The sequence below is a fragment of the Mesocricetus auratus genome, unplaced genomic scaffold (assembly GCF_017639785.1).
Source record: "Mesocricetus auratus isolate SY011 unplaced genomic scaffold, BCM_Maur_2.0 Super-Scaffold_100008, whole genome shotgun sequence".
Lineage (NCBI taxonomy): Eukaryota > Metazoa > Chordata > Mammalia > Rodentia > Cricetidae > Mesocricetus > Mesocricetus auratus.
In genome coordinates this window covers 1,831,244-1,855,935 of record NW_024429192.1, presented here as the reverse complement: position 1 = coordinate 1,855,935, position 24,692 = coordinate 1,831,244, and the positions used below count along the sequence as shown (strand labels likewise).

General features: G+C 49.3%; 1 protein-coding gene and 1 non-coding gene across 4 annotated transcripts; both read left to right on the top strand.

The window, feature by feature from the left end:
- The first annotated feature begins 607 nt into the window (after positions 1–607).
- LOC101844661 (SH3 domain-binding glutamic acid-rich protein) lies at positions 608–24,021 on the top strand. Of its 3 annotated transcripts, none has more exons than XM_040750399.1 (8): positions 608–865; positions 5,669–5,854; positions 11,598–11,678; positions 14,432–14,503; positions 15,404–15,475; positions 20,357–20,398; positions 20,805–20,922; positions 23,621–24,021. In XM_040750399.1, exons 1-7 carry the CDS (start codon positions 821–823, stop codon positions 20,889–20,891), a joined length of 585 nt encoding a protein of 194 aa, XP_040606333.1. In that variant the 5' UTR covers positions 608–820; the 3' UTR covers positions 20,892–20,922; positions 23,621–24,021. The 3 variants fall into 3 exon arrangements, with proteins under 3 accessions (XP_040606333.1, XP_040606332.1, XP_040606335.1); XM_040750398.1 differs by lacking the exon at positions 608–865 and adding an exon at positions 948–1,076; XM_040750401.1 differs by lacking the exon at positions 608–865 and adding an exon at positions 5,224–5,360.
- Positions 13,163–13,269, top strand: LOC121142121. Its single transcript, XR_005879126.1, has one exon. It is a non-coding gene; the product is annotated as a U6 spliceosomal RNA (small nuclear RNA).
- Positions 24,022–24,692: the final 671 nt, after the last annotated feature.

Below are 24,692 nucleotides of genomic sequence, written 5' to 3'. Positions count from 1 at the left end.
TTTGTAGTCAGATTAAAAAAAATGCTATTCAAATCACCTGTGTAAGTAAGACGCACCCGAGCTTGCTATAAACATCCCTGTCTCCAAAGACCTTTAACTAGGGACGATAATTTGCCAGTTGCAGTCATCCGGGGAGCCACTGCTATTTCCCGGCCCCTGAGGTGTCAGTGAAGTTTTACAGCGCCGACAGCTGGTGGAGAAAGCAAGAAACAGGCCACGCATAAAGGGGATCTCGTGTGACAGACAGTTCACTGGATTTTAAAAACATAACCTTCTAGAAAACTTTAAACAGGAGCCGCTCTTTAAATGGCCTCTGCGGCCGTTTCAGTCTTCACAACTCTGTTGTTTGTTCAAAGCCCTCCTGGATAAGGTGGCTTTTTTTCTGGACTTTTCCCTAGGCTGCAGACTCCCCTGCGTGTGCTCCACAGTCCGGGTCCCCCCAGGCCCCGCCTCGCCTGCCCTAGGCATCTCTCCATAGGTCTGTGATTGGTGCGCTCTGGAGCTCCAGCCTGGCCTTTTAGGGACTGTTGTCAGGCCTCTAAAGTGATGAGGGAAAGGGTCCAGCGGCCGCTTTTATCAGCCAATCATTTCCCTGACATCTCAGACGGAGGGGGAAACCCAGGATGCCTCCCTGTTGCTCTTTAGCCTCTGGGTTGGAGTGGGGGAGGAGGGCTGGGAGCCGAGCCTTGGAACAGCCGCCAACCCCCGACCTGACCTGGCACCGGCTGGCTCCCCGAGTGAGCGTCACTTCGGGATTTGTCTGGTGACTTCCCTAGCAGGCAGGGGTGTGTTAGGGGGAGTCCTCTTCCCGACTGTCGACATGGTTATCAAAGTGTTTGTTGCCACATCTTCTGGGTCAATAGCGGTAGGTGTCTGGGGCTCTGTGGGCTTTTCTTCCTGTGCGAGTTTTCTGGAGGAGCAGTGGGGGTATGCCCAGGCTTCGGTCTTGAATTCTGTTTTTGTTTTTTTCCGGCGTGCGAGTCAACTTCACACCACAGCAGCTCAGCGCGGCGAGCATGAGTGCCCTTGGCGTCTCTCATTTGTCTTCAAAGTGTGTGAAGTGTGTAATCCGGCAGGTGGGCGTGAAACGTGACTGGAGGGAGGGGTACTCCATGCTCGGCTTCAACCTGTGCTCCGTGTCCTGTTGGTAGTGCGGTGTGGTATTTATGATTCACCGGCCTTTGATTTTTGAGTGCTTTACCATCTGTCCTGTAAGGCGCAGACCAAAACTTGAAGAAAAAAAAAAAAAAAAGAAAAAGAAAAAGAAAAAGAAAAGACGGCGCATTGGGCAGAGCTGAAAAAAGACCGCAGGGAGTAATTCCTCCTATTTTCGAAATGGCTGGAAGCATAAAGACAGTGGGTGTGACTTTATTATTTGTGGAAAGCGATGCCACAGGGACAACAGCAAAGCCATCCGAGGCCACAGTTTTAAAAACTCTCGGAACTGGGGTGGAAGCCCACCAGTTCCACACCGTGGCTTTGCCTGGGTTTCTTGAGACGACTCACCTCCTGGTTCAGGCGTTCGTTCTGTCTAGACCCACCCGCCAAAGAAGGGCAACCCAGGGACTCAGTTCTCCTAGAAATGAGCCAGAGATTGGCTTCTGACTGGGATTTAGTTTCTGTCTGGAGTGAGGTTTTGGCCAGTGTTTTGGGAGAAAAAAGTGAGGCCGTGGGAAGAAAAGAGTTTATTAATTCTGAGAGTTAAGAGACCAGAGAGGGGGGTGTTTCCTTTTATAGCTACTTCCCGGAGGGTCTCAGGTTGCAGCTGGAATCCTGACAGTCACTCAGGAGAGATGTTTCCAGGCCCTGGCTAGGTGCCAGCCCCAACCATAGCTCGCCGAGGGCCAGCACACCCAGACCTAAACATTCAGGAGTGTTTCCAGAGAGGGCGAGCAGAAAACAAAAGGGTTTGGCAGACCCACCCACACATCCATGATGGTTTCTGTGATTCTGCTCATTCTGTAGGATGTAGACTTCGAGACAGATGACATGTCATGTTATTTCCCCAGTGACCTCAGACCCATAATAGGACAAAAAGAGGAGCACACATCTCCAATGGAGAATTCCAAACATAGAGACTGCAAATGTAAATCTTTGGTGACTGTTGACAACTATGGATATAAACAATATATGGATATAAATAGCTTCTGCAGTGCTGGGTTTAAACCTGGGGCCTCACAATGCTATGTAAATATGCTAATTTACCACTATGCTACATACATCCTGAGAGTGCATGTTTGGGTTTTTTAGATTGAAAATATTTTTTCAAGAATAATGGCTTTGGTGGGCCTTTTTTTGAAGTGGGTTTATTTTTATTTTTTAAAAAGACTTAAAATAATTTATTTTTATTTAGTGTGCATTGGTATTTGACCTGCATGTATGTCTGTGTGGGAGTTAGAGCCACTAGAACTTAAGTTACAGACAGTTGTGAGCTGCCATGTGGGTACTGGGAATTGAACCTGGGTTCTCTGGAAGAGCAGCCAGTTCTATTAACCACTGAATGATCTCTCCAGCCCCTGGGGTGGGTTTTAAATGTTAGTACTCATTGTTGAAAGTTCTTACCAGTCGTTTATTTGTTTAAAATTGTATGTGCATAGGTGTTTTGCCTACGTGTAGGCCTGTAGACAACACAGTGTGCTTGGTGCCCATAGAGGCCATAAGAGGCTTCAGATCCCCAGGACTGGTTTACAGATGATTGTGAGCCACCATGTAGGTGCAGGGAATTGAACCCAAGTCCTCTGGAAGAGCAGCCAGTGTTTTTAACTACCGAGCCATTGTTCGAGCCTCAGCCTTTTATCTGTTCTGACTTTGTTTATATTTATATTTGTTTATATTCTTTAGACAGTAGGGATAAACCCACAGACTTCTTGTTTGGTTTATTGTCCTGCCTTCCTGAAGCCTGGGGTCTCGAGTTGCTGAGTTAATTTGTGACTCCCAAGGCAAATGTTTCAGCGCAACTTGTAACTGTGTAACCTTGGAGGAGGGTGTTTCTCTTTCCTAAGCCTCAATTTCCTTGTCTGTAAAATGAAGATAAGAATAGTGCTCACCTCAGAGCTGGGTCACGAGGACTCCCGAGGCACCACACTCGGGTGCCCAGCACCGTGCCAGGGCCTGACTTGGAAAGTTCTGTGTAGTCACCGGCAGCTGTTTGTTCATGTTAATTGCTCTTCTAATTTTTATTGGCCACCATTAACTGATACTAATGCGCATTGCAGTTGGCATCATTATCAGTCACTGTGACTACTGGCAACTGTTTTTAGTAGCTCTAGGGCTATGATATTAGAACTGTCTAAAACCAAGGAGGCAGAAGGGTGCTTGTCTTGTCATTAAGATTGAGGGCTCACCACCCCACATCTGTACCGCCGAGTGTTCAGGAACGGGAGTTTCACCCAACAGCTAGCTCCTTGTCGGGAAAACTGTGCAGGGGGCTACTCATGTTCCTGTTACATGTGTGTTGGGTGGTCTGCGAGGTCACATGCTTAGAAAATGAATTCCGGCCCAGCAGAAAAGTAGCCAACACTCTCATTGATAGGAACTGAGTAATGTTGTGCATCAGCCCCATTCTAACAATCACAGTCAAAGGTCTGGGCCACACTGTACCCTGTTTGAGACAATTTTGGCCTAAGGGGTCAAGGGAAGCAGGAAAGGGTAAGTGTCCGCTCACATGGCCCCCTTCCTTTCTAGAAGGCTGTCACTGTAGTGGGGACAGAGAGGACAGAGAGGGTAGTCCTTACTGTTTCCAAGGTGTTCATTCCCTGGGGTGGCAACCTCTGTGACGGAGGATACGGGACTCCCAGGTTCCTCAGGCCCTTCTCCCACTAGATGGATGGTATAAATGTGACAGAAAAAAAAAAACAGGACTCTTTGTGCACGTGTGCATGTATGTTTGTGAGTATGGTGTATGAGCATGTATGTGCATGTATGTATCTTCACACACATGCAGAGGCCAGTGGAGGATGTCCAGTGTCCTGTTCTATCATTACCTGCCTTATTCACTTGAGACAGGGTCTCAAATTGAGCTGGGAACTAGGTTATCAGCCTGCAAGCCCCAGAGCTCACCCTTTCTCTGCCCCCCCCCCAGAGACTGTGGTTACATGTGTGGCCACACCCAGCTGTTTTATGCCGGTTCTTGGATCTGAACTTGTGCTTGTGCAGCAAGTGCTCAATCCACTGAGCTCTCTCTCCAGCACCCCACCCCTCAAAAAAGAAAAAAGAATAATTATTTTGATCTGGGTGTCAGTATTAGAAAACTTGTTGATACTTTAAAATAGGCGTGATGGCACACTTGTAATCCCAGAACTTAGGAGGCCAGAGCAGGAAGAGCATGAGTTTTTTTGGCCAGCCTGGGCCACATAGCTAGTTCTGGGACAACCTGGACTGTGTAGTGAGACCCTGTCCCAAGCAATACCCCAACAGTGAAATCCCCACCTGCTGGCATGGCCAGCCTAACTGGGAAAGAACGGTGTGTGCTGGGTGCCCAGCAGTGCATGGTCTCTGCTACAACCCAGAATGCATTGCCACACATCGCCACACTCAGTTGTCACCAACACCCCAGAGGAAGGCGTCTTTGTGTATACTTTGCAGACCAGGGAATCAAAGCCCCAAGCCCTTGCTTGAGAGCACCCTTGGAGCTAGGGCATAGACAAAGGTCACCCCCGACTCCCATCCAGCAGGCTTCACACTATAGTAAGGTGACCTCACTTGGAAAGGCTCCTCACTGTACCAGACAAATAAACAAGAGGCTTTGAGAGGCGTGTCTGTGGATCCTCAGTCACGCTGGAGTGGCCAACAGTGACTTGCCAGACTTCAGGACAAAGACAAAGCTTGTTGGGGCCACAGGATAGGAAAAACGCTCTCCCAGCCTCCACGGAGGTCCCCAAGGCTCCAAACAGTGACCCGGCCCCCAGGGATCTCCAGACCCTGCAGACCTGTTCCTCAAGACAGACAGTTGGGTGTAGAAGCAGCAAGGCCTTTTGGCATCCTGAGGATAGAGAAGGGACGTTGGGAAGATGTGGAGTGAGTCTTGAGGAGATCTGCTGGGGCGCCATGTGCACCGCTCTCCCAGCTGCAAAGGGGGAGGAGCCCTCTGACAGCTGGCGCTGTGTGCTTGGGGGGGGGGGTCAGCTCAGGCGGCTACCTGGAGAAGAGCAGCCCTTTAGGAGGAAGACTCAATCAGAGTACTCCAGCAAGGTCCCACCAGGGGGGAGGATGAGGCGGGTGAAGGTATCCACCAGAGAGGCACCCGGGTCCTACCTCCTCCTCTGGGCTTGACTCTAGGGCCCTTCCTTCTCTCAAGCTCCCAGGCCAGGCCTCCTCACTTGTTCCAGTCAGTCCCAGGAGACTGTTTTAAGCGGTCCTTGGTGAGTCCAAGTCGCAAACATTTTCTTCTATTTTCTTTTCTGGGTGCTGGGAGTTGCACTTCGTATAGGGTCACACCCGCACCTGTGCCAGGACCCACAGCTCCATTGCCCCGCCACCCCGCGATCCTTTCTAACAGAAACGTGTGATTTTATTGCTTTCAGGCCGCGCATAACTATCCACGCTGTGCAGCGAGCACAGCTAAAAGGAAATGAAGCCGTGCAAGCGTCGGCGAAGCACGATTCAAAAACACAGCTGCGACACAGCATTGTAATGCAGTAATGATTATTTTTCTCTGCTCTTAACCCAGATAAGGAAGAAGCAGCAAGAAGTGGTGGGCTTTCTGGAAGCCAACAAAATAGACTTTAAGGAACTGGACATAGCTGGGGACGAGGACAACCGGAAGTGGATGAGAGAGAACGTCCCCGGGGAGAAGAAGCCTCAGAATGGGATTCCTTTGCCTCCTCAGATCTTCAACGAAGAGCAGTACTGCGGGGTGAGTATTCGGCATTCTTCTGTGCATTTATCAGGATTATTAGCTGGCTAACTAATGGACTAATGTGTGTGTGGTTTGCATTTATCAGGATTATTAGCTGACTAACTAATTGACTAATGTGTGTGTGGTTTGCATTTATCAGGATTATTAGCTAACTAATTAATGTGTGTGGTTTGCATGTGTGTGTACCCATGCATATATGTGTGTGTGAGAGAAAGAGAGTAGTGTGTGTGTGTGTTAGAGAGAGAGAGAGAGAGAGAGAGAGAGTGTGTGTGTGTGTAGGTCAGAGGTTGACACTGGGTGTCTTCTTCAATCACCTTCTACTTTGTTTTTTGTTTTTTGTTTTTGAGGCAGGGTTGCTCAGTGGATCTGGAGCTCATTGATTCAGTTAGGCTGGGCAGAGTTGTGTGAATCAGCCTGTCTCTGTCCCCTGGCCAGCACCAGGTGAACAGACATGTGTTGTGCTCTGCTTCTGTACAGGCTCTGGAGACCTGAACTCACCCCCCCCCCCCCCCCCGTTTGCATAGCAGCCACTTTATACTTTATCCACTGACCCATCTCCTCGGCCTGTTTGCCAGAAATTGTTTAAAGCAGATTGGTTTCGAGACACTGCTTGAAACTGTTCACACCTGCCAGGTCACGGTCTCTTTCTTCTATCCCACCAACACGTAAGCGTGAGAAGATGGTTTGCAGGCATTTTAGGTTCTGCGGTTTCGGAGGATTGAAGCCAGTTGTTTTTACACAAAATCTCCACTTTCGATAGAACGGGGTGGGTTTTACTTAGCTTTGGGAAGTGCATGCTCAGTGGATACGTGATAAATTCTTGAAAGCTGTCCTTATGCCAGAAATAGGGTGAATTTGTTCAAACCCACCCTGTTAGTTTAAATGCATTCTGAGCATTTGATGATAATAGCGATTTTATTCATATTTTTTTATCGCCTTTAATTTTTTTTGTTGTGTGTGTGTCTGTGTACATGTGTATGGGTGTGTGCAAGCCACAGCATATGGGTGTGGAGGTCAGATGAAATTTTTGGGAGCCAATTCTCATGGGCTCTGCGGACTGAGCTCAGATTGTTGTACATGGCAGACTTTACACACTGAGACCGTATGCTGGCCTGACAAGTCCGTTTGAAGGACTTAATAGTTTATTTCAACTTCCTCAGAGTTTACAGGCTTTGCATAAGATAGAAAATTGTTGAAAGGAATCATTTAAAAAACCCAAAAACCCATGGACTTTAGCCGTGAGACATGGACATACAGTGGGGTCATCCCTCCTGTGGAGGAAGAGGGTGCTGGCAAGCAGAGGGACTTGTCCGTTGTGGCGTTGCATCTGAGATCTGGGCCCAGGCGTTCGGGGATATGCAGTCACTTCTTGGCTCCTGTGCTCGCCGTCTGAACCACCCTGTCTTCAAGCAGATGCAGGCTAACTCCTGCTGTTGCCAGTCTCTGTCTCACTAGACCTCATCCACAAGAATTCATTCACCAACCACCTGAGCTGAAGTCATACGGTGGCTCAGCCGAGAGCTGGGAACCAAGATCATGCATACAAGCCACACAGCCCAACATACTCATTACATGGCCGTGTGTGTGTGTGTGTGTGTGTGTGTGTGTGTGTGTGTGTGTGTGTGTGTGTGGTTGTATGTCAGAGGACAACCTTGGGTTTTGTTTCTCAAGCACCGTCGATCTTGCTCTGTCTAGATGGGGGGGGTCTCTTACTGGCATGGGACTTGCCCAGGCTAAGCTGGCTGGGGAGTCGGTGCCAGGATCCATCTGTGTTTGCCACCTTGGTACTGAGGTCCTGGGTTTCTTTTACATGGGCTCTGGGGATGGAACTCGGGTCCCCATGCTTGCAAGGCGGGCAGGCCATTGACTGGTCAATGCCTCCAGACGCACTGTCTGCTCTTCCGCACAAAAGCTTCTGAGCTCTGATTTGAAGTGTGGCATGGTCTTATCACGACCACTACAGCTGCAAATATCTTACTTCCAAATAAGGTCGCTTTCTAGGGCTCCAGGTGGATGAGGGCATGTCGGGGAGGCACTTGAGCCTGTCATAGGACTGCACAAATTTGCAAGACTGAATTAGCTTCTTGAGAGGCCCCCGGCACCCAGCTCCCAAATAATCACAGACACGGAGACTTACTCTTATGAGTGCCTGGCCTTAGCTTGGCTTATTTCTAGCCAGATTTCCCTAACTTAAATTATCCCATCTACCTTTTGCCTCTGGGTTTTTTCCCTTCTCTTACTTCTGTTTGTCTTACTGCCCCTCTTACTCCGTGGCTGGCTGTGTGTGGCTGGACCCTCGTTCTCTTGCTCCTCTTTGACCCCTTCACACAGATTTCTCCATCTTTTTATTCCCTCTGCCTGCCAGTCCTTTCCTTCTGCCTCTCTATTGGCTGCTCAGCTCTTTTAATTAGACCAATCCGGTGTTTTAGACAGGGCACAGCAACACAGATTTATGAGGTTAAGAAAATGCAACATAAAATAATGTAATACACCTCTGCATCATTAAACAAATGTTCCGCAGCAAAAAAACAAAAACAAAAACAAATGCAATACACCTTAAATTAATATTCCCCAACAAAGCACCCACTGCCAAGCCTGATGACCTGAGCCCCGTTGTCTGCTGACCCCCCCCACGCCCGGCAGCATGCTCACCTCCCCCATGGTAAATATGTAATGAAGTTAATGAAAGGCAAGGGAATCCATTCTCCACCCTTCTCCCACCCCTCCTTTGCATCTTACTAGACAAGGAGGAGGCTGACGCAGGAGCCAGCTGTGGCAGCAAGGGATTTTTGCTTTTGCTTTTTCTGTAATAGGTTCTTTAAAACACAATAAAATGTATTTAGTTTTATTTTTGAAATTTATCTGTGTGCGCCCAGACACCTGCTTCTCTGTGCGCATGTGCATATGTATGCGGTACCCACAGACGCCAGAAGAGGGCATCAGGCCCCTGGGAGCTGGAATAGAAGGTGGTTGTGAGCCACCTGATGTGGGGTCAGGGACAGTCTGTGAGAGCAGCAGACACTCTCAACCTCTGAGCCGGCTCTTGGGCACACCAGTTCCTCTCGTGTGTGTGTGTGTGTGTGTGTGTGTGTGTGTGTGTGTGTGTGTGTGTGTGTATTTTTTATTTAAAGTAGAAACAAGCTTGTTTTACATGTCAATCCCAGTTCCCTCTCCCTCCCCTCCTCCCCTGCCCCCCACCAGCCCCTTATCTTATCTCCTCTCTGCTCCCCTAGGGGTGAGGCCTTCCATGGGGGGATCTTCAAAGTCTGTCACATCATTTGGAGCAAGGCCAAGAACCTCCCCCCGTGGATCTAGGCTGAGAGACTATCCCTCTATGTGGAATGGGCTCCCAAAGTCCATTTGTGTACTAGGGATAAATACTGATCCACTACCAGAGGCCCCATAGACTGCCCAGGCCTCCTAACTGACACCACATTCAGGGGGTCTGGATTGGGCCTATGCTGGTTTCCCAGCTATCAGTCTGGGGCCTATGGGCTGCCCCTTGTTCACCAGTTCTAAGTAAACTTAGAGAAAGTCATACTTGCGGACACTGAAAGATGAACTGATTTCAAAGGGTCTTCGTGGTGAATCACTGCTATCTCAGTTCATGCTCACAGTTCACTGCAGCCCCCTGAGCCGAGCCAGCTCCATGCTCCCATCTGGGAGGTCACAGGGGCTTTCCTCTCAGAAGGGGTCTGTACTTGGTCTAATTCTCTGCTGCCGTGTGTTAATTCTCAGCCACGTTTAAAACCAAAGGCACAGTGGATCAACTTTGCTCTGGCCTCAAATATAAAGTAGGCTTTCCTGCCTGGAGGCAACCAGTGTTGGTAACTTCTTGTTTGAAATGTCCTGTGTGTACTTGTTGTCTCTAAATAAAGGAGTGAGGGCCGGGGTCAGTCTCACTACATAACTTCTTCTTTTATTATATTCTAAGAAACCATTTGTCCACTTTGTGGTTTTGTGAAACCTTAAAGCCATTAGGGTGATGGGAGAGATGGCTCTCCGGTTAAAAGCACTGGCTGCTCTTCCAAAGCACCCGGGTTTAGTTCCTAGTAGCTACTTGGTAGCTACGACCAGCTGTGACCCAGGTTCCAGGGGATCTGATACCCTCTTCTGGCCCCTGCAGATACCAGACATGTACACCGTGCACAGACAGGCATGCAGGCAAAGCACTCATGAAATAAAAATAAGATGGCATTAAACTTAATAGTCTGTCTGTGCTGGCTAGTTTTATGTCAGCTTGACCCAGGCTAGAGTCATTTGGGAAGAAAGGACCTCAATTAAGAAAATGCCCCCCCCCCAGATTGGCCCACGGGCAAACCTGTGATGCATTGTGTTGGTTGACGACTGTTGTGAGCTCACTGTGGGCGGTGCCACCCCTGGGAAGGCGGTCTGAGCAAAGCCATGGAGAAAAAGCCATAGGTAGCACTCCTCCATGGCATTAGCCCCTGCCCGCCTCCAGGTGCCTGCTGTGTTTGAGTTCCTGGCCTGACTTCCCTCTAAGAGATTGAAAGTGTAAGCCGAAATAGACCCTTTCCTCTCCAAGTGGCTTTGGTCATGGTGTTTTGTCACAGCGTAGTAGAAACTCTTAAGATACTGTCGCTGTATCTTTCCCCACGACTGGAATGAAAACTCAGCCAATCAGGTGTTCTCACGGGGTCATGTGGATTCTTTCTTGGCCAGCCGTGTCCTGGGCCCTATGAGAGACAGCAGCAGGCGTGGGGCAGGGGCAAGCAGCGGATGTCTGTGCACCAGGAGGTGATGTCCCTGTAACGATAAATGGCACACTTGTTGAGGGTGTAGGTAACTGTTTATTGTAGGAATTACTTACAAGAGAAAAACGGGCAACCCAGACGAGTCAGGTAGCTTTCCTACCACCGAACCAGAAGCCAAAAAGAGCGAATGTGGCTCTGCTGCAGTCTTTTATAAGAACCTCCGTACACGCCTCTAGCCACGCCCAAGAGTGGGCCTGGCTAGCGGCGTAGTTCACCGTCCCGTCTCTAGTCACGCCCAAAGTGGGTGTGGTTAGCACCGTCCTATCATTACTACATCCTTAAGCGCCTCTAGCGGGTCTCTTCCTACAAGGTGAGAGCTTCAGGTGTCCGGAAACCCTGCGCATCTGCTGTACAGAGCAGATGAAGTCACGTCGCGAATCATGGCAGATAGGGTCAGAGAAAGGCAACAGCAGGTGGGAAGCCCTGCACAGTCAAGGCTAGGTTACCCACCTGCGAGGGAATTCCTGCCGGAAGCAGTAGGGATGCCTGCCAATGACAAGCTGACTCGGGCTGGGGTGACTGCCTGAGGACCAAGGCAGCCTAGGCTTGGGCACAACCAAAGAAGACTTGGCCATTGGCACTCTTTATTAATCTAGATGTGGACACCCCTGGTATTCAGGGAAGTGGGGAAGGGCAGACCGCAAAACCAGTGAGTGGGTGGGGAAAAGGACCCCTTACATCTTGTGATTAAGGGGACCCTGTGCACCTGTCCCTAATCACCCTCCTCCCCTCCCAGTAGTCTTCCCTCTGTTTCCTGTGTGTGTGTGTGTGTGTGCGCGTGCGTGCGCGCGCGCACGCTCTTGTGCTTTATTTTATGGCTTCACGGCTTAGTTATCTGTTGACAGAGCAAGCTGAGAGGATGTTTTGCATTTGATGACTGACAGATAAGGGAGTACTGGGTTTCAGTACACATACCAGCTCCCGAGTGCATAACGGTTTCAAGTATTCTCTTTCTTTGCTTCAAGGATTTCGACTCCTTCTTCTCTGCAAAAGAAGAAAATATTATTTATTCATTCCTTGGTTTGGCTCCCCCTCCAGGGTCAAAGGTAAGCTTGAACGCCCTGTGTGGTCCTGTACAAGCTGTAACAAAAGAAGATAGCAGCTGACACACACTAGTGCTCATCAATGGCGCTCTAAGCCAACATGCTTTTAAAAAAAATTATAGAATGCTTCATGAATTTACATGTCATCCTTCTATGGGGCTCTGCTTATCTCTGTACCGTTTCAGTGTGTGTGTGTGTGTGTGTGTGTGTGTGTGTGTGTGTGTGTGTGTAGTTTCTGCACCGACACAGTTTTAATATATACTTCATTGAGGAATTATGTGCAGAGATATAATACAGAGGGTTTTCACCAGACAGCTTTTCAGTTATGCTTTCATCTTGTCCTCATAAATCTTACAATATTTAGGAAACATGAAGGCACTCCGGAGGCAGAGGCAGGTGGATCTCTGAGTTCGAGGCCAGCCTGGTCTACACAGAGAGTTCCAGGACAGCCAGGGCTGCACAGAGAAACCCTGTCTCCAAAAAACAAAAGTAACAACAACAAACAAAACAAAACCCCACATAAACAAAGGAAACATGAAGGCTAGGGGTGAATCTGGGGGTGGGGTGCAGCTCGGTGTGATCACCTATGCAGAGGCCCTGGGTTCAGTTCTGAGCGTTGGAATGAAGAATAGAAAAAGGGGAGGCAGGCGTGGTATCATTGTGTTGAGTTACGTAAGTCCATCCGTGAGACCCATCAATGTACAGAACCACTTCAGTGACTGTGAAGTTACACTGTCACGAATGACTTCTCATCTGTCCCCCGAACGCTCACTTTGCAAATGCATCTGCCCTCGGCTTAGTCATTTCCACTTGACATGAAATTGCTTTTTTGTTCTGATAAGAAGGGGACAGAGAGTGACATCTAGAATTAAGCATGGTACGGATTTCATCAGCGCTTCTCCTTAGTGCTGACTCCTCTTTATTATGTATAAGGGGTGCACAGGCTGCTACAAAGTTCAGCTGTGAATTTGGAGCTCTAGGTAGAGAACTCCCTCCTCACTGAACACTGCATTGCCTACCCTGACTTCCTCCCAGGATGGACTTGGCCCTGGGGTTTCATCACAGCATGGAAACCGCAGACTCGGACAAATAGGAAGTGGGGAAAACTGTAAACCCCCAAAAGACATCCCAGTGACCAGTGACTGCTTCCTTCACCAAGGCTCCATCCCCTAAAGGTTCCATAACCTCACCAAAGAGTGCCACCAAATGAGGACCAAGTGTTCACACACACAGGAGTCTATGGGGGAGCGTTTCTCACACAGACCACCGCGTGGACACTGACTTTAAATTGAAAAAAAAAATTGTGTTCAGGATTGAACCCAGGGCTCATTCAGACTAGGCAAATACTCTTGTGTGAGCTGTAACCCCAGCTCCAACCTGTTATTTTATATCATATATAAAATTAAATTATAGGTGGATTAAAAGGCTAGATTTTAATAACTTTGAAGGTACAGAACTATTAATATATTTACAAAAAAGCTAACATCGTGCTCACTTCGGTAGCACACATACTAAAGTTGGAACAACACAGGGATGCTTAGCGCGGCCCCTGTACAAGGATGTCACACAAATGGACGAAGGGTCAAGGTCAGCAGGGCTACAGAGTGAGACCCCTCTCAAAAACCCATCCAAAATCTTCTGAAATAATACAAGTAAAATGGTCAAAACACAAACAGAGTTACCTGAAAAGACAATGGGAGCGATTGGAAGTATGTGTGCCCTGCCTTTCCGGTAACCAAATGATGGTTGGTACTCCACACACTCACAACCATTAAAAAGCGCAATTGTGTTAGCTGGTCATAAGGCTAAAAAAAAAAAAAAAAAAAAAAAAAAAGGAGGGTGTTCATGTATTACAGAGGGTATGACACCTTTCAAAAAGAAGCCCTGATAGAAATATCCCCACCATTTTAACTTTTCATAGCACACCTAGCCATAGAGTCACAAACATGGGAACTTGATGAGGATCCACCAGTGAGAATAGATTTGGATAAATTATCATGCACTTAATATTAAGCAGATGCTACAAAGAATGAATTAGAAGGGCTTTTAACCTGGGTAAATACTCATGGTGTATTTTAAGCTAAAAAGTCATGAGGCGTAGCCTGTCTTTGTTTTTGTTTCAAAGCCCAGGGGAACAGGAAAGTAACAGACTCCCCCAATAACTAATATGTATCAGAATGGTGTTAGGTACACAGCAAATATTAAAGATCGATTGGTGACAGAGGGCGTGTTTGGAGAGTGTTTGTCATGAAGATAACCCGATGTTTTAGAAAGCGGGAGGGGGGGACCATTTCATAGGTTAAGATGGTCACGCGGGGACCCCGAGCTTGTGTTATGATGCTTTCTGCCTTTAGGCTCTTAAACTCATTTTAATTTTAATTTTACTTTGAGTGGATGGGTGTTTTGCCTGCACACATGTCTGCACATAAAGCGCACGCCTGGTACCTGCAGAGTCCAGAAGAGGGACTGGGATTGGAGAGACGATGGCTGTGAAGCTGCCATGAAACCGAACCCGAGTCCTCTGTGGGGGCAGCCAGCGTTCCTAACCCCGGAGCCTTCTCCCCAGCCACAGCTTTTATGTTCCTGCTACTGCAGTGCGGGTGGCAATGACTTCCTCCCCATGTGGGCCCCACTGTTGCAGCGAGCGAGAGACGAAGGCCAGAGATAGGAGTAATTCAGTTAGTTAAGAGACACTGGGATGTGAGTCACTGTCCTGAAGAGAATCTTCAAGTGTTTTCTCAACTGTTCCGGTGTAGGTGACAAAGTCTGAGGAAGCTGCTTCCCTTCCCAATGGAGACGTGGCGGGAGAGGCAGAAGGTGCTGCAGAGGTAAGGGCTGCTGCCGCCAGCGCACTCAGGGTGACTGCGTGGGCCTAACATTTCTTTCTCTCTTTTTTTGTCTACCTATGTATCTCTCTCTCTCTCTCTCTGTGTGTGTCTACCATCTATTTATTCACTTATCTATATATCACCTATCAGTCACTTATCATTCCTCTCTGTCATTCACCTACCTATTATCTATATTGTACCTATCCGTATACCTATCATCATTATTGTCTATTATGCCTTTTATCTATTGTCCGTCTGTCCGTCTGTCCATCCATCCAAACATCCAGTTCACCCTTATTCGTTAATATCCATCCATCTACGCATCTGTCACCTTCTCCAACCTTACACGAGTGACTCAACACCCTTCTACTCAGTGGCTTATGGCGGCAGCACACCGGCAGTCTGTTAGAAGCTTGGGGCCTCGGGGAGTTTGTGTCAGCGTGTAAATGACCTCGTGTTGGGGAAGTCTTATGTCAAAGCACTGTTGAGCCAATAGGAATCTAGATAGGTGGGACTAGGAGTTCAGGAGGATTCTGGGAAGGAGAAACACAGGAGATTCAAGATGTAACGCCATGGGGTAGGAGACATAACTTAGATTAACAATTATGGGGTAATTACTTAAGTCAGAGCTAGCCAGTAAGAAATAAGCAAGGCCAACAGCTTCATAATTAATATAGCCTCCTGTGTGCTTATTTGGGACTGATGGGGCTCTAGAACCAGGCTGGCGGGAAGGCTTCTCTCAAAGGAAAAGCTTCTCTTAACAACCTCGTGTAGAGGAGGTGTCTTCCTAGCTTCACGCAGGCTGTCAGAACCGGAAAGGCGAGTGTGGCCCGCTGTTTCCTCGAGAGCTTACCGAAGGCCAGTGATTCTTCTGAGTTTCTTTTTTTCCCTCCCAAACAGGGGACAGAGAAGGCCGAAGGAAGTGGTGAGAATGAGGCACAGCAAGAGGACAAGGAACCCCAAGAGAAGGCCGTGAGTGTTTGCTGTGTTCCCAGTGGTTTTGTCGCACCTGCCAATAGCTGAATCCCTGGAGGGTGCCGGGAGTCATGCTGAGCTCACAGCTTCGAGGAAGACAGTGGGCGCTGATGGGAGCATAGGTGGAGGAACCAGCTGTTTCCACTCCTGTTTTAGCTGCCGGGGACCCGGGCTTGGTGGGAGACAGTGCAGGCTTCAGCGGCTCATCATGCATCCAGGGAGAAGTCGCATTCACGTTCTTGCTCAGACACGGGTCCTGACTCCTTGACTTGAGTGATGAGTAGCTCCTACATGTAGCTCCCTGTGGACCTCCTGGGGAAAAGAGCCAGGGCGTTCGAGTGTCCTTGGGAAGGAGACTCACGGAGTTCGGTGTTCAGGGGACCGACAAGTCCCAGCAAGCCTGAGATATGCATGGGGCCTGCTCCTAAGGAGATGCACTATTCAGGGACAGGTGCTGATGCTGTGGGCATTGTGTAAGGAGCAAGAGCAGTGGGTGTGGGGACTACCTAAGGGATGGTGGGAATGTGGCTGGCAAGGTCTTGGGGTGGCATTGGCTGCCCTAGGAGCCTTGTGGGTTGGGGTTGGGCTCCAACAGGCCTCTGGCCCAGCCTCCCTAGGGGAGAGTTTCGGTGCGAACATTATGAGAACTTCATACGATGGTGGACGCATTACAACAGGCTCATGTTTGTGCTGGTTCTTGTTATGGAAAAGGCCAAATCGCTCTGAGTCTCGTTCGTTGCCAGCTGGTGCTCTTCATCCGAAAATCTCAAAGCCCTGGGCTTGGTGACACCTGGCTGAAGTCTCACCACCCTGGCTCCTCCCCAAACAAGTCTGACGTTGGTAAAGGCCAGCGTGGAAGGAGCTCCTTTTGAAAAGCTTGCAGGCCCGAGACTGGGCTCAGGGCCAGAGACTCAGGGGACACCTCCCCTCCCCCAGCGCTGTCTCCTCCCCTCCCCCAGCGCTGTCTCCTCCCCTCCCCCAGCGCTGTCTCCCCCCCTCCCCCCAGCGCTGTCTCCTCCCCTCCCCCAGCGCTGTCTCCCCCTCCCCCAGCGCTGTCTCCTCCCCTCCCCCAGCGCTGTCTCCCCCTCCCCCAGCGCTGTCTCCTCCCTCCCCCAGCGCTGTCTCCCCCTCCCCCAGCGCTGTCTCCCCCTCCCCCAGCGCTGTCTCCTCCCCTCCCCCAGCGCTGTCTCCTCCCCTCCCCCAGCGCTGTCTCCCCCCCCCCCCAGCGCTGTCTTCTCCCCTCCCCCAGCGCTGTCTCCCCCCTCCCCCCGCGCTGTCTCCTCCCCTCCCCCAGCGCTGTCTCCTCCCCTCCCCCAGCGCTGTCTCCTCCCCTCCCCCAGCGCTGTCTCCTCCCCTCCCCCAGCGCTGTCTCCTCCCCTCCCCCAGCGCTGTCTCCCCCTCCCCCAGCGCTGTCTCCTCCCCCTCCCCCCAGCGCTGTCTCCTCCCCCTCCCCCCAGCGCTGTCTCCTGCCAGTTCGTGGGCTAGCTGCCCTTTCAGGCCACACTGGCAGGCCTCAGCGTCATCCTCGCCGCCCATGTCTGACACTCGTCACCGCTGACACCTGTCCTTGGTTCTGTCCCGGTGCCATGTCAGTGGCCCAAGCCTTTGGCTAAGTTCCCAACAAAAATCAGCTGCAGCGTGGAAGGCCTAAGATGTCTCATTCCCCATGTCTGCTCCTGGTGGTTCCCATGGAGAGCCGCACTGTGTTGCCGGAGTTTTCTTCCCAGCCCGGCCCCGCAGACGATTAGCCCACGAAGACTTTAATATTAATTACAAGACTGCTGCCTGATGGTTAGGGCTTCTTACTGGCTGGCTCTCTCTTAATTACCGACCCATAACTGCTAATCTCTGTGTTTTTACATGGCCTTATCTTAACGGACAATGCGCCTGGCGTGTCCTATTTTCCCGGTCTCTACGTGGCATCTCTTCCTCAAGGCTTCTCTCTCTGCCTTCCTCTCCCCAACCTTCTCCTGGTTCTGGTAGCCCCGCCTATCTTCCTGCCTGGCTGTTGACCAATCAGTGTTTTATTCATCAACCAATAAGAGAAACATATATACATACACATACATACACACATATCTATCTATCTATCTCTACCTATCTATCTGTCTGTCTGTCTATCTATCTATCTATCTGTTTGTCTATCTCTATCTATCTGTCTGTCTGTCTGTCTATCTCTACCATCTATCTATCTATCTATCTATCTATCTATCTATCTATCTCTACATCTGTCTGTCTATCTATCTATCTACCTATCTATCTCTACCATCCATCTATCTATCCATCCATCCATCCATCTATCTGTCTATCTATCTATCTATCTATCTATCTATCTATCTATCTATCTATCTATCTATACCATCTATCTGTCTGTCTGTCTATCTATCTATTTATCTATCTCTAATTATCTATCTATCTATCTATCTATCTATCTATCTATCTATCTATCTACATCCCCCATCAGCACTGTGACATCATTTGGGTTGGTGCTGGCTCCTGCCCCTGTCTGCAGTCCTGCGATTCCTACCCCGTTGCGTGCAGCCCTGTGAGCACTTGATTTCATTAACGCAGCCCCTACAGCTCTCTTTACAATGCTTTTGTCTATGCAGATATTTCCTAACCATAAAATTGAGTTCCGGCGTTGTGCACAGTTGGCTTTGTCAACAGCCGCCTAGCTGAGACACTGTCTGGTTCTGTGAGCTTATGTTGGAAAAGCTTTTGGAGCTGATATATCATTGTACCCTCAGCTTAGGAAGGATTGGAAGCAGGAGCGGTATTTGATAAATATATTCAATTTTATCTGTTGATTGAGCCACTGCCCCATGCCAGGCAGAACCTCAGTGATTAGGAGGGAGCAATGGGGAGGCAAAGCCCTGCCCTGAGGGGGAGCCTTGTTTTGACTGCTAGTGATGACAATATCTAGGGCCCTTCAAAGCTGCTTTAGACTAGACTACTTATTTACTTATTATGATTATTATTATTATTACTATAATATAAATAGATATATTTGCTCTTTAAGGCAGGATTTCTCTGTGTAGCCCTTGCTGTCCTGGAACTTGCTCTGTTGATCACACTGGCCTCGAACTCAGATATCCACCAACCTCTGCCTCCCTGAGTGCTGGGATTAAAGGCGTTCGCCACCACCGCCTGGCTTTAGAGGCTATTTCTCTGAGAGTTCTTGGCAGATGCCTTTCTCTAGTGAGTATATCGTCCAAGAAATTAAGGTCATTCTCAGTATTGATAAGGAGGGCTACGTCCCTCTTCTGTTACTGATAGTCACCTAAGGTTGAGACCAGCAGTTACTGTAGTGAAACTTCCCCCTCTGTAGTCCAAGCTAGCTCTATGGTCTCCCCGTTTTTAATGGTACCTTGTTTCACCGGGATACTAAAAGTTCTTGGAGTTATGAAAATGTAAAACTCCATAGGACTGATGGCTCAATGCCGCATATGATGACGTTTAATCTGGTGACAGGAGGATAAGAAAGAAAATGAAAGTTCTCCGAGAGGCAGAGAGCAGGTAGCAGGCTTCACGTGTTCCGGCTCCCAGCCACTTACTGGTGTTTATCAAATTTACAACTTGGTTCCACCAGCGGCAGGATCCTAGAGGCCCTGAGAATAAACAAGGGTCAGATCACATGTGCAGGGAACACGCACAACAGCCAGAGAGACCAACTCAGTGAAGGCCGTGGGAGCCAATCTGAGACCCACGGCTCGGCCTTCTGGATTAGGAAATGTCTTCACCTGCAAACCTGATTTTGAGCCGCTGCTAGTGCCAGAGAATCTCACAGGGGTTCAGCTTTGCTGAGCAAGGAGCTCGAGGAGGAGGGGAGGGAAGCCAGAGGGTAGGCAGGGGCCAGATGGCTTTGTTGTTGTGGTTTTTGAGACAGGGATTCTCTGTGGCTTTGGAGGCTGTCCTGGAACTCGCTCTGTAGACCTGGCTGGCCTCGAACTCACAGAGATCTGCCTGCCTCTGCCTCCCGAGTGCTGGGATTAAAGGCATGCACCACTAACACCAAAGGAGACATTCTGGGTTTAGTAGGAACTCCGGGAGAGATCTCCAAGTGGGAGAATCTTTGATGTAGGGAACAAAGGGAATTTCTGGTTCTCATAGGTTCCTGGGGATGGGTTGGAAGGGTAGCTGGTTCCATACCACGTGATTCAGCCTACGTGCAGGGAGCAAGAAGGCCAGAAGGGGTTAAATAAGAGACTAAAGCCATCCTGGAGTCTGGGCATCAGGGAAATGGACTCATCTCAGCTGCCGGAGGGAGGGTGTATAAGTCCATGCTGGTGTTGCTTGTGCCTCCAACTGACGAGAGACAAGCTGCTATATCCCCTTCTCTTAAAGTGGCAGTGTCCTTTAAGGTCTGTAACCTAACAGCCAAGCCAAGACCATGAATTTGAATGAGAGCAAATGGGGTGGGCGGGGAGGACATAGGGGGAGTTGGAGAGAAGAGAAGGGGGAAATGAGGTAATTATAATCTCAAAAACTACCATCACTGTGCCACAGTAGGTATATGGAGGTCCAAGGACAACCCTGCGGGCTCAGTTCTCTCATTCCACCTTTATAGGGACATGGGGCTTGAACCCAGGCTTCCAGGCTGGCACAGCAAGTGACTTACTCACCGGGCCTTCTCACTGGCTATTTGGTAGCTGCAGTAAACACACACTTATAAGGCCACACAGGCAGTAAGGACATTTTTATTTTGGTTGGTTGTGTCTCTGATCTGAACCGTGCTAGATCGTGACAGCTTTGCTGTGTGCGCGCCTCTCGGATAACAATGCCAGGCTCTTTCAACGAGCTTCCTTTTCACTGTGGTTTGCTTGCCTTAGAAATTCACCTTAAATCTCACTCCGGTTTTTTTTTTCTTTGTGGCCTAAGGGAGAAGAGGGAGAAGAAGAGGGAGAGAGAACTACAGAAGAGGTAGGGGGTGCCACCGTTAGCCGCTGGCTTAATTAGCTTAGTGAACGCATCCACTGGAGAGCCAGGGCTGCCTTGGCTGCATTCCTCTCATTTGTGTGTGTATTTATGTGCATATATGTATGTGTGTATTTGTGTATGTGTGTATTTGTGTGTGTATTTATGTATATGTGTGTGTGTATGTGTATATGTGTGTCTGTGTATATGTTTGTGTGTATGTATGATGTGTGTGTGTTCATGTGTGAGTGCATGTGTGTGTGGTGACTGGAGGTCAGTGTCTGATGTCTTCAGCCACTCTCTACCTCTCTTGTGAGGCAGATGTCACTAGGAGCCCTCAGTTCTAGCTTGGCATCTTATTCCCATTGTGCCCTTCTGCGTCTCAGTAATGGTGTGATTCTGTAAAATCTAGACGGAAGAGGTAGCGGAGGAAGGAGCAGAGGGAGAGGCTGGAGAAGAGGAAGCCGAGGAAGAAGCAGGACAAGGGGAAGACTCTTAGGCCTTTCAGGCTGGTTCTGCAACTTTCCCAGGTAAGTGCAGGATTCTGGTTTGTTTTGTCCCTGTGTAGGACTGTGTGACCTCTCACACACACCTCTCCTGCCTGGCTCTGGGCACTGCCGGGCTTCAGACTACCGTGCCCACTAGGAGCCCTCTGACAAGGAAGGGTTAAGAAGGGTTAGGGTGCATGCATGTCCTCCTCTACAGTGTGCTGTGACAGCGGCTGGTTTCACGAGATGCAAGGACAACGCATTTGCAGACGCCAGATTACTGCTCCCGTTGTCTCTATGACCCAGCCTGAGGCAGCCGATCTTTTCAAACTTCCTCACAGTTCTTCTGCCACAACTTTAAAACAAAACAGAAACCAACCAAACAAAAAAACCTAAAAAAGTGTTTTAGTCTCCTTCCTGTCTATATGACACCTGTGTGTGTGTGTGTGTGTGTGTGTGTGTGTGTGTGTGTGTGTGTGTGTGTGTGTGAGAGAGAGAGAACAGCATGGGCATTCCTTCTCGGCTTTCTTACGAACAAGAAGCGGATATCAAGATGGTTAATATGGCCAGGCGGTGGTGGCAGAGACAAGTAGATCTCTGTGAGTTAGAGACCAGTGAGGTCTACAGAATGAGTTCCAGGAGAGCCAGAGCTACACAGAGAAAGAAAAAGGTGATTAGCATGTCTTCTTGGAGTTGGTGGGAATTTCCGTCACAGTTGGTTATTAGACCATAGAAACTGTTACACTCTGCTTACGTTACAAAGCAGATCTAGGTCACGGCTTGATGTTTCTCCACCACCTTCTCTCCTGCTGTTGACACACACAGACCTCTACTTTAAGGTCACCTGTCTGTCTGCTGATGAGGAACGATTCGGGACTCATGCTTAAGAAAGAGTAAATTGGCGGTTTTATGAAATTCCATCTGAAGAATTGGGAAAATAATGCAAAAGTGATGATAGTTATCACCCAACCAGCAGCACAACAAACGGGGCCGAGGAGCCACAGCCTCCCCCAAGCACCGTGCAAATCCGCTGACACTCACACGACTTGCAGAGTCCCTTATAAAACTATGCAATTTTTTTTTTTGTTTTATGAGACAGGGCTTCTCTGTATTGTTTTGGAGGCTGTCGGTCCAGCCTGGCCTCGAACTCACAGAGATCTGCCTGCCTCTGCCTCCCGAGTGCTGGGATTAAAGGCGTGCGCCACCACCGCCCGGCAAACTGTGCAGTTTTAATCTAGTGATTATAAAGACACTTACTGCGGAATGGCACGGCAGAGGGAGGAGCCTTCATGTTTGGATGGTGTCCAGGCCCAATCCCAAAGCTAAAATAAAAGTGTAAGAGCTTCGTGGGGTTGTGTTGTGGCGGAGCATTTTTGTCCGTTTCTCTGAGGGTGCTAGGTCAGAACCCAGCCCACCTGAGCATGACAGAGTGAACCAGGTGGTGCCCAGGTTCGCCCTTGGCTCCCACTGATTCAAGTGCCTCATGGTTGGCGGCAGGGTCACAGTCTCCGGGGAACCGCTCAGCTTTCCAGAGACAAACCTGTGCAGGTTCGTAGGGAGTGTGTACTCCCTCAGTTTGAAAACATGGTCTGAGCCGGGCATTGGTGGCGCACGCTTTTATTCCCAGCACTCGGGAGGCAGAGGCAGGCGGATCTCTGTGAGTTCGAGGCCAGCCTGGTCTACAGAGCTGAGTTACAGGACAATACAGAGAAACCTGTCTCGAAAAAAAAAAAAAAAAAAAAGAAGAAAGAAAAGAAAAGAAAACACGGTCTGCTGGAGACCATGGCAGTGAATAGAACAGCGGAGACAGTGTCCTGTCCAATTTAGAGTGAGACTCCAAACTGATGGCTGAGCTTGAGGAGCAAATAGCGTACAGGGTTCAGATTCTATTTCGTTGTTGTTTATTTATTTTTTTGTCTTTTGCAGCAGAATCTCGCTCTGTCACACTTACTGGCCTGAAACTCCCTATTTATACCAGGCCTGCCTAGGACTCATGAACTCACAGAGATCCTCTTTCTTCTGCCTCCTAAATGCCGTGACTAAAGGCAGGCGCCACAATGCCCAGCTGAATTCTACCTCCCGAGGCCGGAGAGATGGCTTGGTGGTAAAGAGTACTTGCTGCTCTCGCAGAGGACCCGAGTTTGGTTCCTAGGATCTTCATTGCCTGTAGCTCCGGCTCCAAGGGCCTTGATGCATCCATGGGTGCCATCATATGTACATGACACACGCTGACACGTACACACACACACACACACACACACACACACACATGCAAGCATACAAATAAAAAAATAAGTTCGAGGGAGTTCCAGGACAGCCTCCAAACAATACAGAGAAACTCTGTCTCGAAAAACCAAAAAATAAATAAAAAAGTTAATTAATTCATAAATAGGCAGTACTTCCCAGTGTTTTGCCACTCAGCACTGCCTCCTAATGTCACCTTGCATTGCTGAAATTCCCTCTCGGGGACTCCGTTGTAGTCCTCTCTGCTTTCCATGAACAAACATCGAGGAAGCTAGTTAGAGCTGCCCTTCTTCTGGTGTCTTCGATACGTTAACTCTGACAGCCAGTTTCAAACCTGGCTTGGCTTTCATGAAAGACATTTATTCTATCTTCTCGGCTTTGGGGCCAGAATTGGTAAACTGTGGTCAAGCCTTCCTGGATTGGGCGTTGAATAGCGAAGGTTACGGTAGACACTCCTGTCTTTAAGAGTCTTCTCCGGACATTTCCTTTCTTTCAGAATATCGGAGCCACAAGGCCGCATTTTCAACTCTCTCTCCACTAACTCGATGAAATCTTTGGCTCGAAGCCAGCGCCCTCCCCTCAGCAAACGTGGGTTCACCGAGGACTTCTGCGCAAGGTGTATTTGGACTCCCCATTCACTGTGTCAACATGAGGCTACATGTGAAGACCGCGTGCGCAACTGTGAGCGCACTGTGCCCACAATTCCTGGTCTTTACTTAAGTTTCGCTCCTTTTGCTGTGCACAAGCAGACCTTCCCCTAACACTCTGCCGAGAGGCGTTTTACTGTGATGTAGCAGGAGTAGCGTGTGCTCTGCGCACTGCTTGTCTTTAGGCTTGTCTTTCAAAACAAAGCGTTTCCCGGAGAGCAATCACAAATAAAGATGGATAGCAATAGTCTATCTAGTCTTAACTCTTTTTCTTCCCTTCCAGTCTGCTCACGTCTTTGCATTTTTGTGGACTTGAATTTGCTCTGTGTGTTCAGACCAAATCCTGGGTTAACCCTGAGGTAGACTTGTTGCACTAACTGGTTCAGGTTTTCGAATGGCATTGTCCAGTTGTGTTACGCGTCTCGTGTGACACAGAGTGCTGTGTGCACCTTGTCTGTGGAGCCTGACTGTGGAGTACTCCACCCACACAGTCATGAACGCAGCTAGGACCAGACATCTGCAGCCTCGTGGCCCGTGCATTTCTGAGGCACAGGAACGGGTTCCTCTGTTCTGCAGGCTGCTGAGATTGATTTGCAGCCCTTCTGCCTCTCTGGGAGCCATAGCCTGGGGTGTGGGTCAGCGACAGCTACCGCAGTCGCCTGGGTGTGCTCTGGGTAGATTGGACAGCGACACAATGCTTACCTGCCCAGGTTACTTCACCGGAGACATTTTCCCTCCCCGCGGCTCTCCCTTCTCCCTGCCATGCCGTGCCTGCTGCCTCTGTCTTCTGGGGGGAGGGTTCTGTCTTTGCTGTCCTGCCCCCTCCTGTCCCAGTGACTGTCTCTCAGTGTCCCATGGAGTGATGCGGACTTTCCCCTGTGCTGTTTAGGAATGTATTGTGCGGTTACAGCAGTCATGGGG

Bases quoted from the DNA above. Each gene is read 5' to 3' on its own strand.
- LOC101844661 (XM_040750398.1), top strand. From the start codon at position 1,017: ATGAGTGCCCTTGGCGTCTCTCATTTGTCTTCAAAGTGTGTGAAGTGT. The intron at 5,855-11,597 runs GTGAGTATTCGG...CTTTGCTTCAAG, and splicing joins ACGAAGAGCAGTACTGCGGG to GATTTCGACTCCTTCTTCTC. The intron at 20,399-20,804 runs GTAGGGGGTGCC...TGTAAAATCTAG, and splicing joins GAGAGAGAACTACAGAAGAG to ACGGAAGAGGTAGCGGAGGA.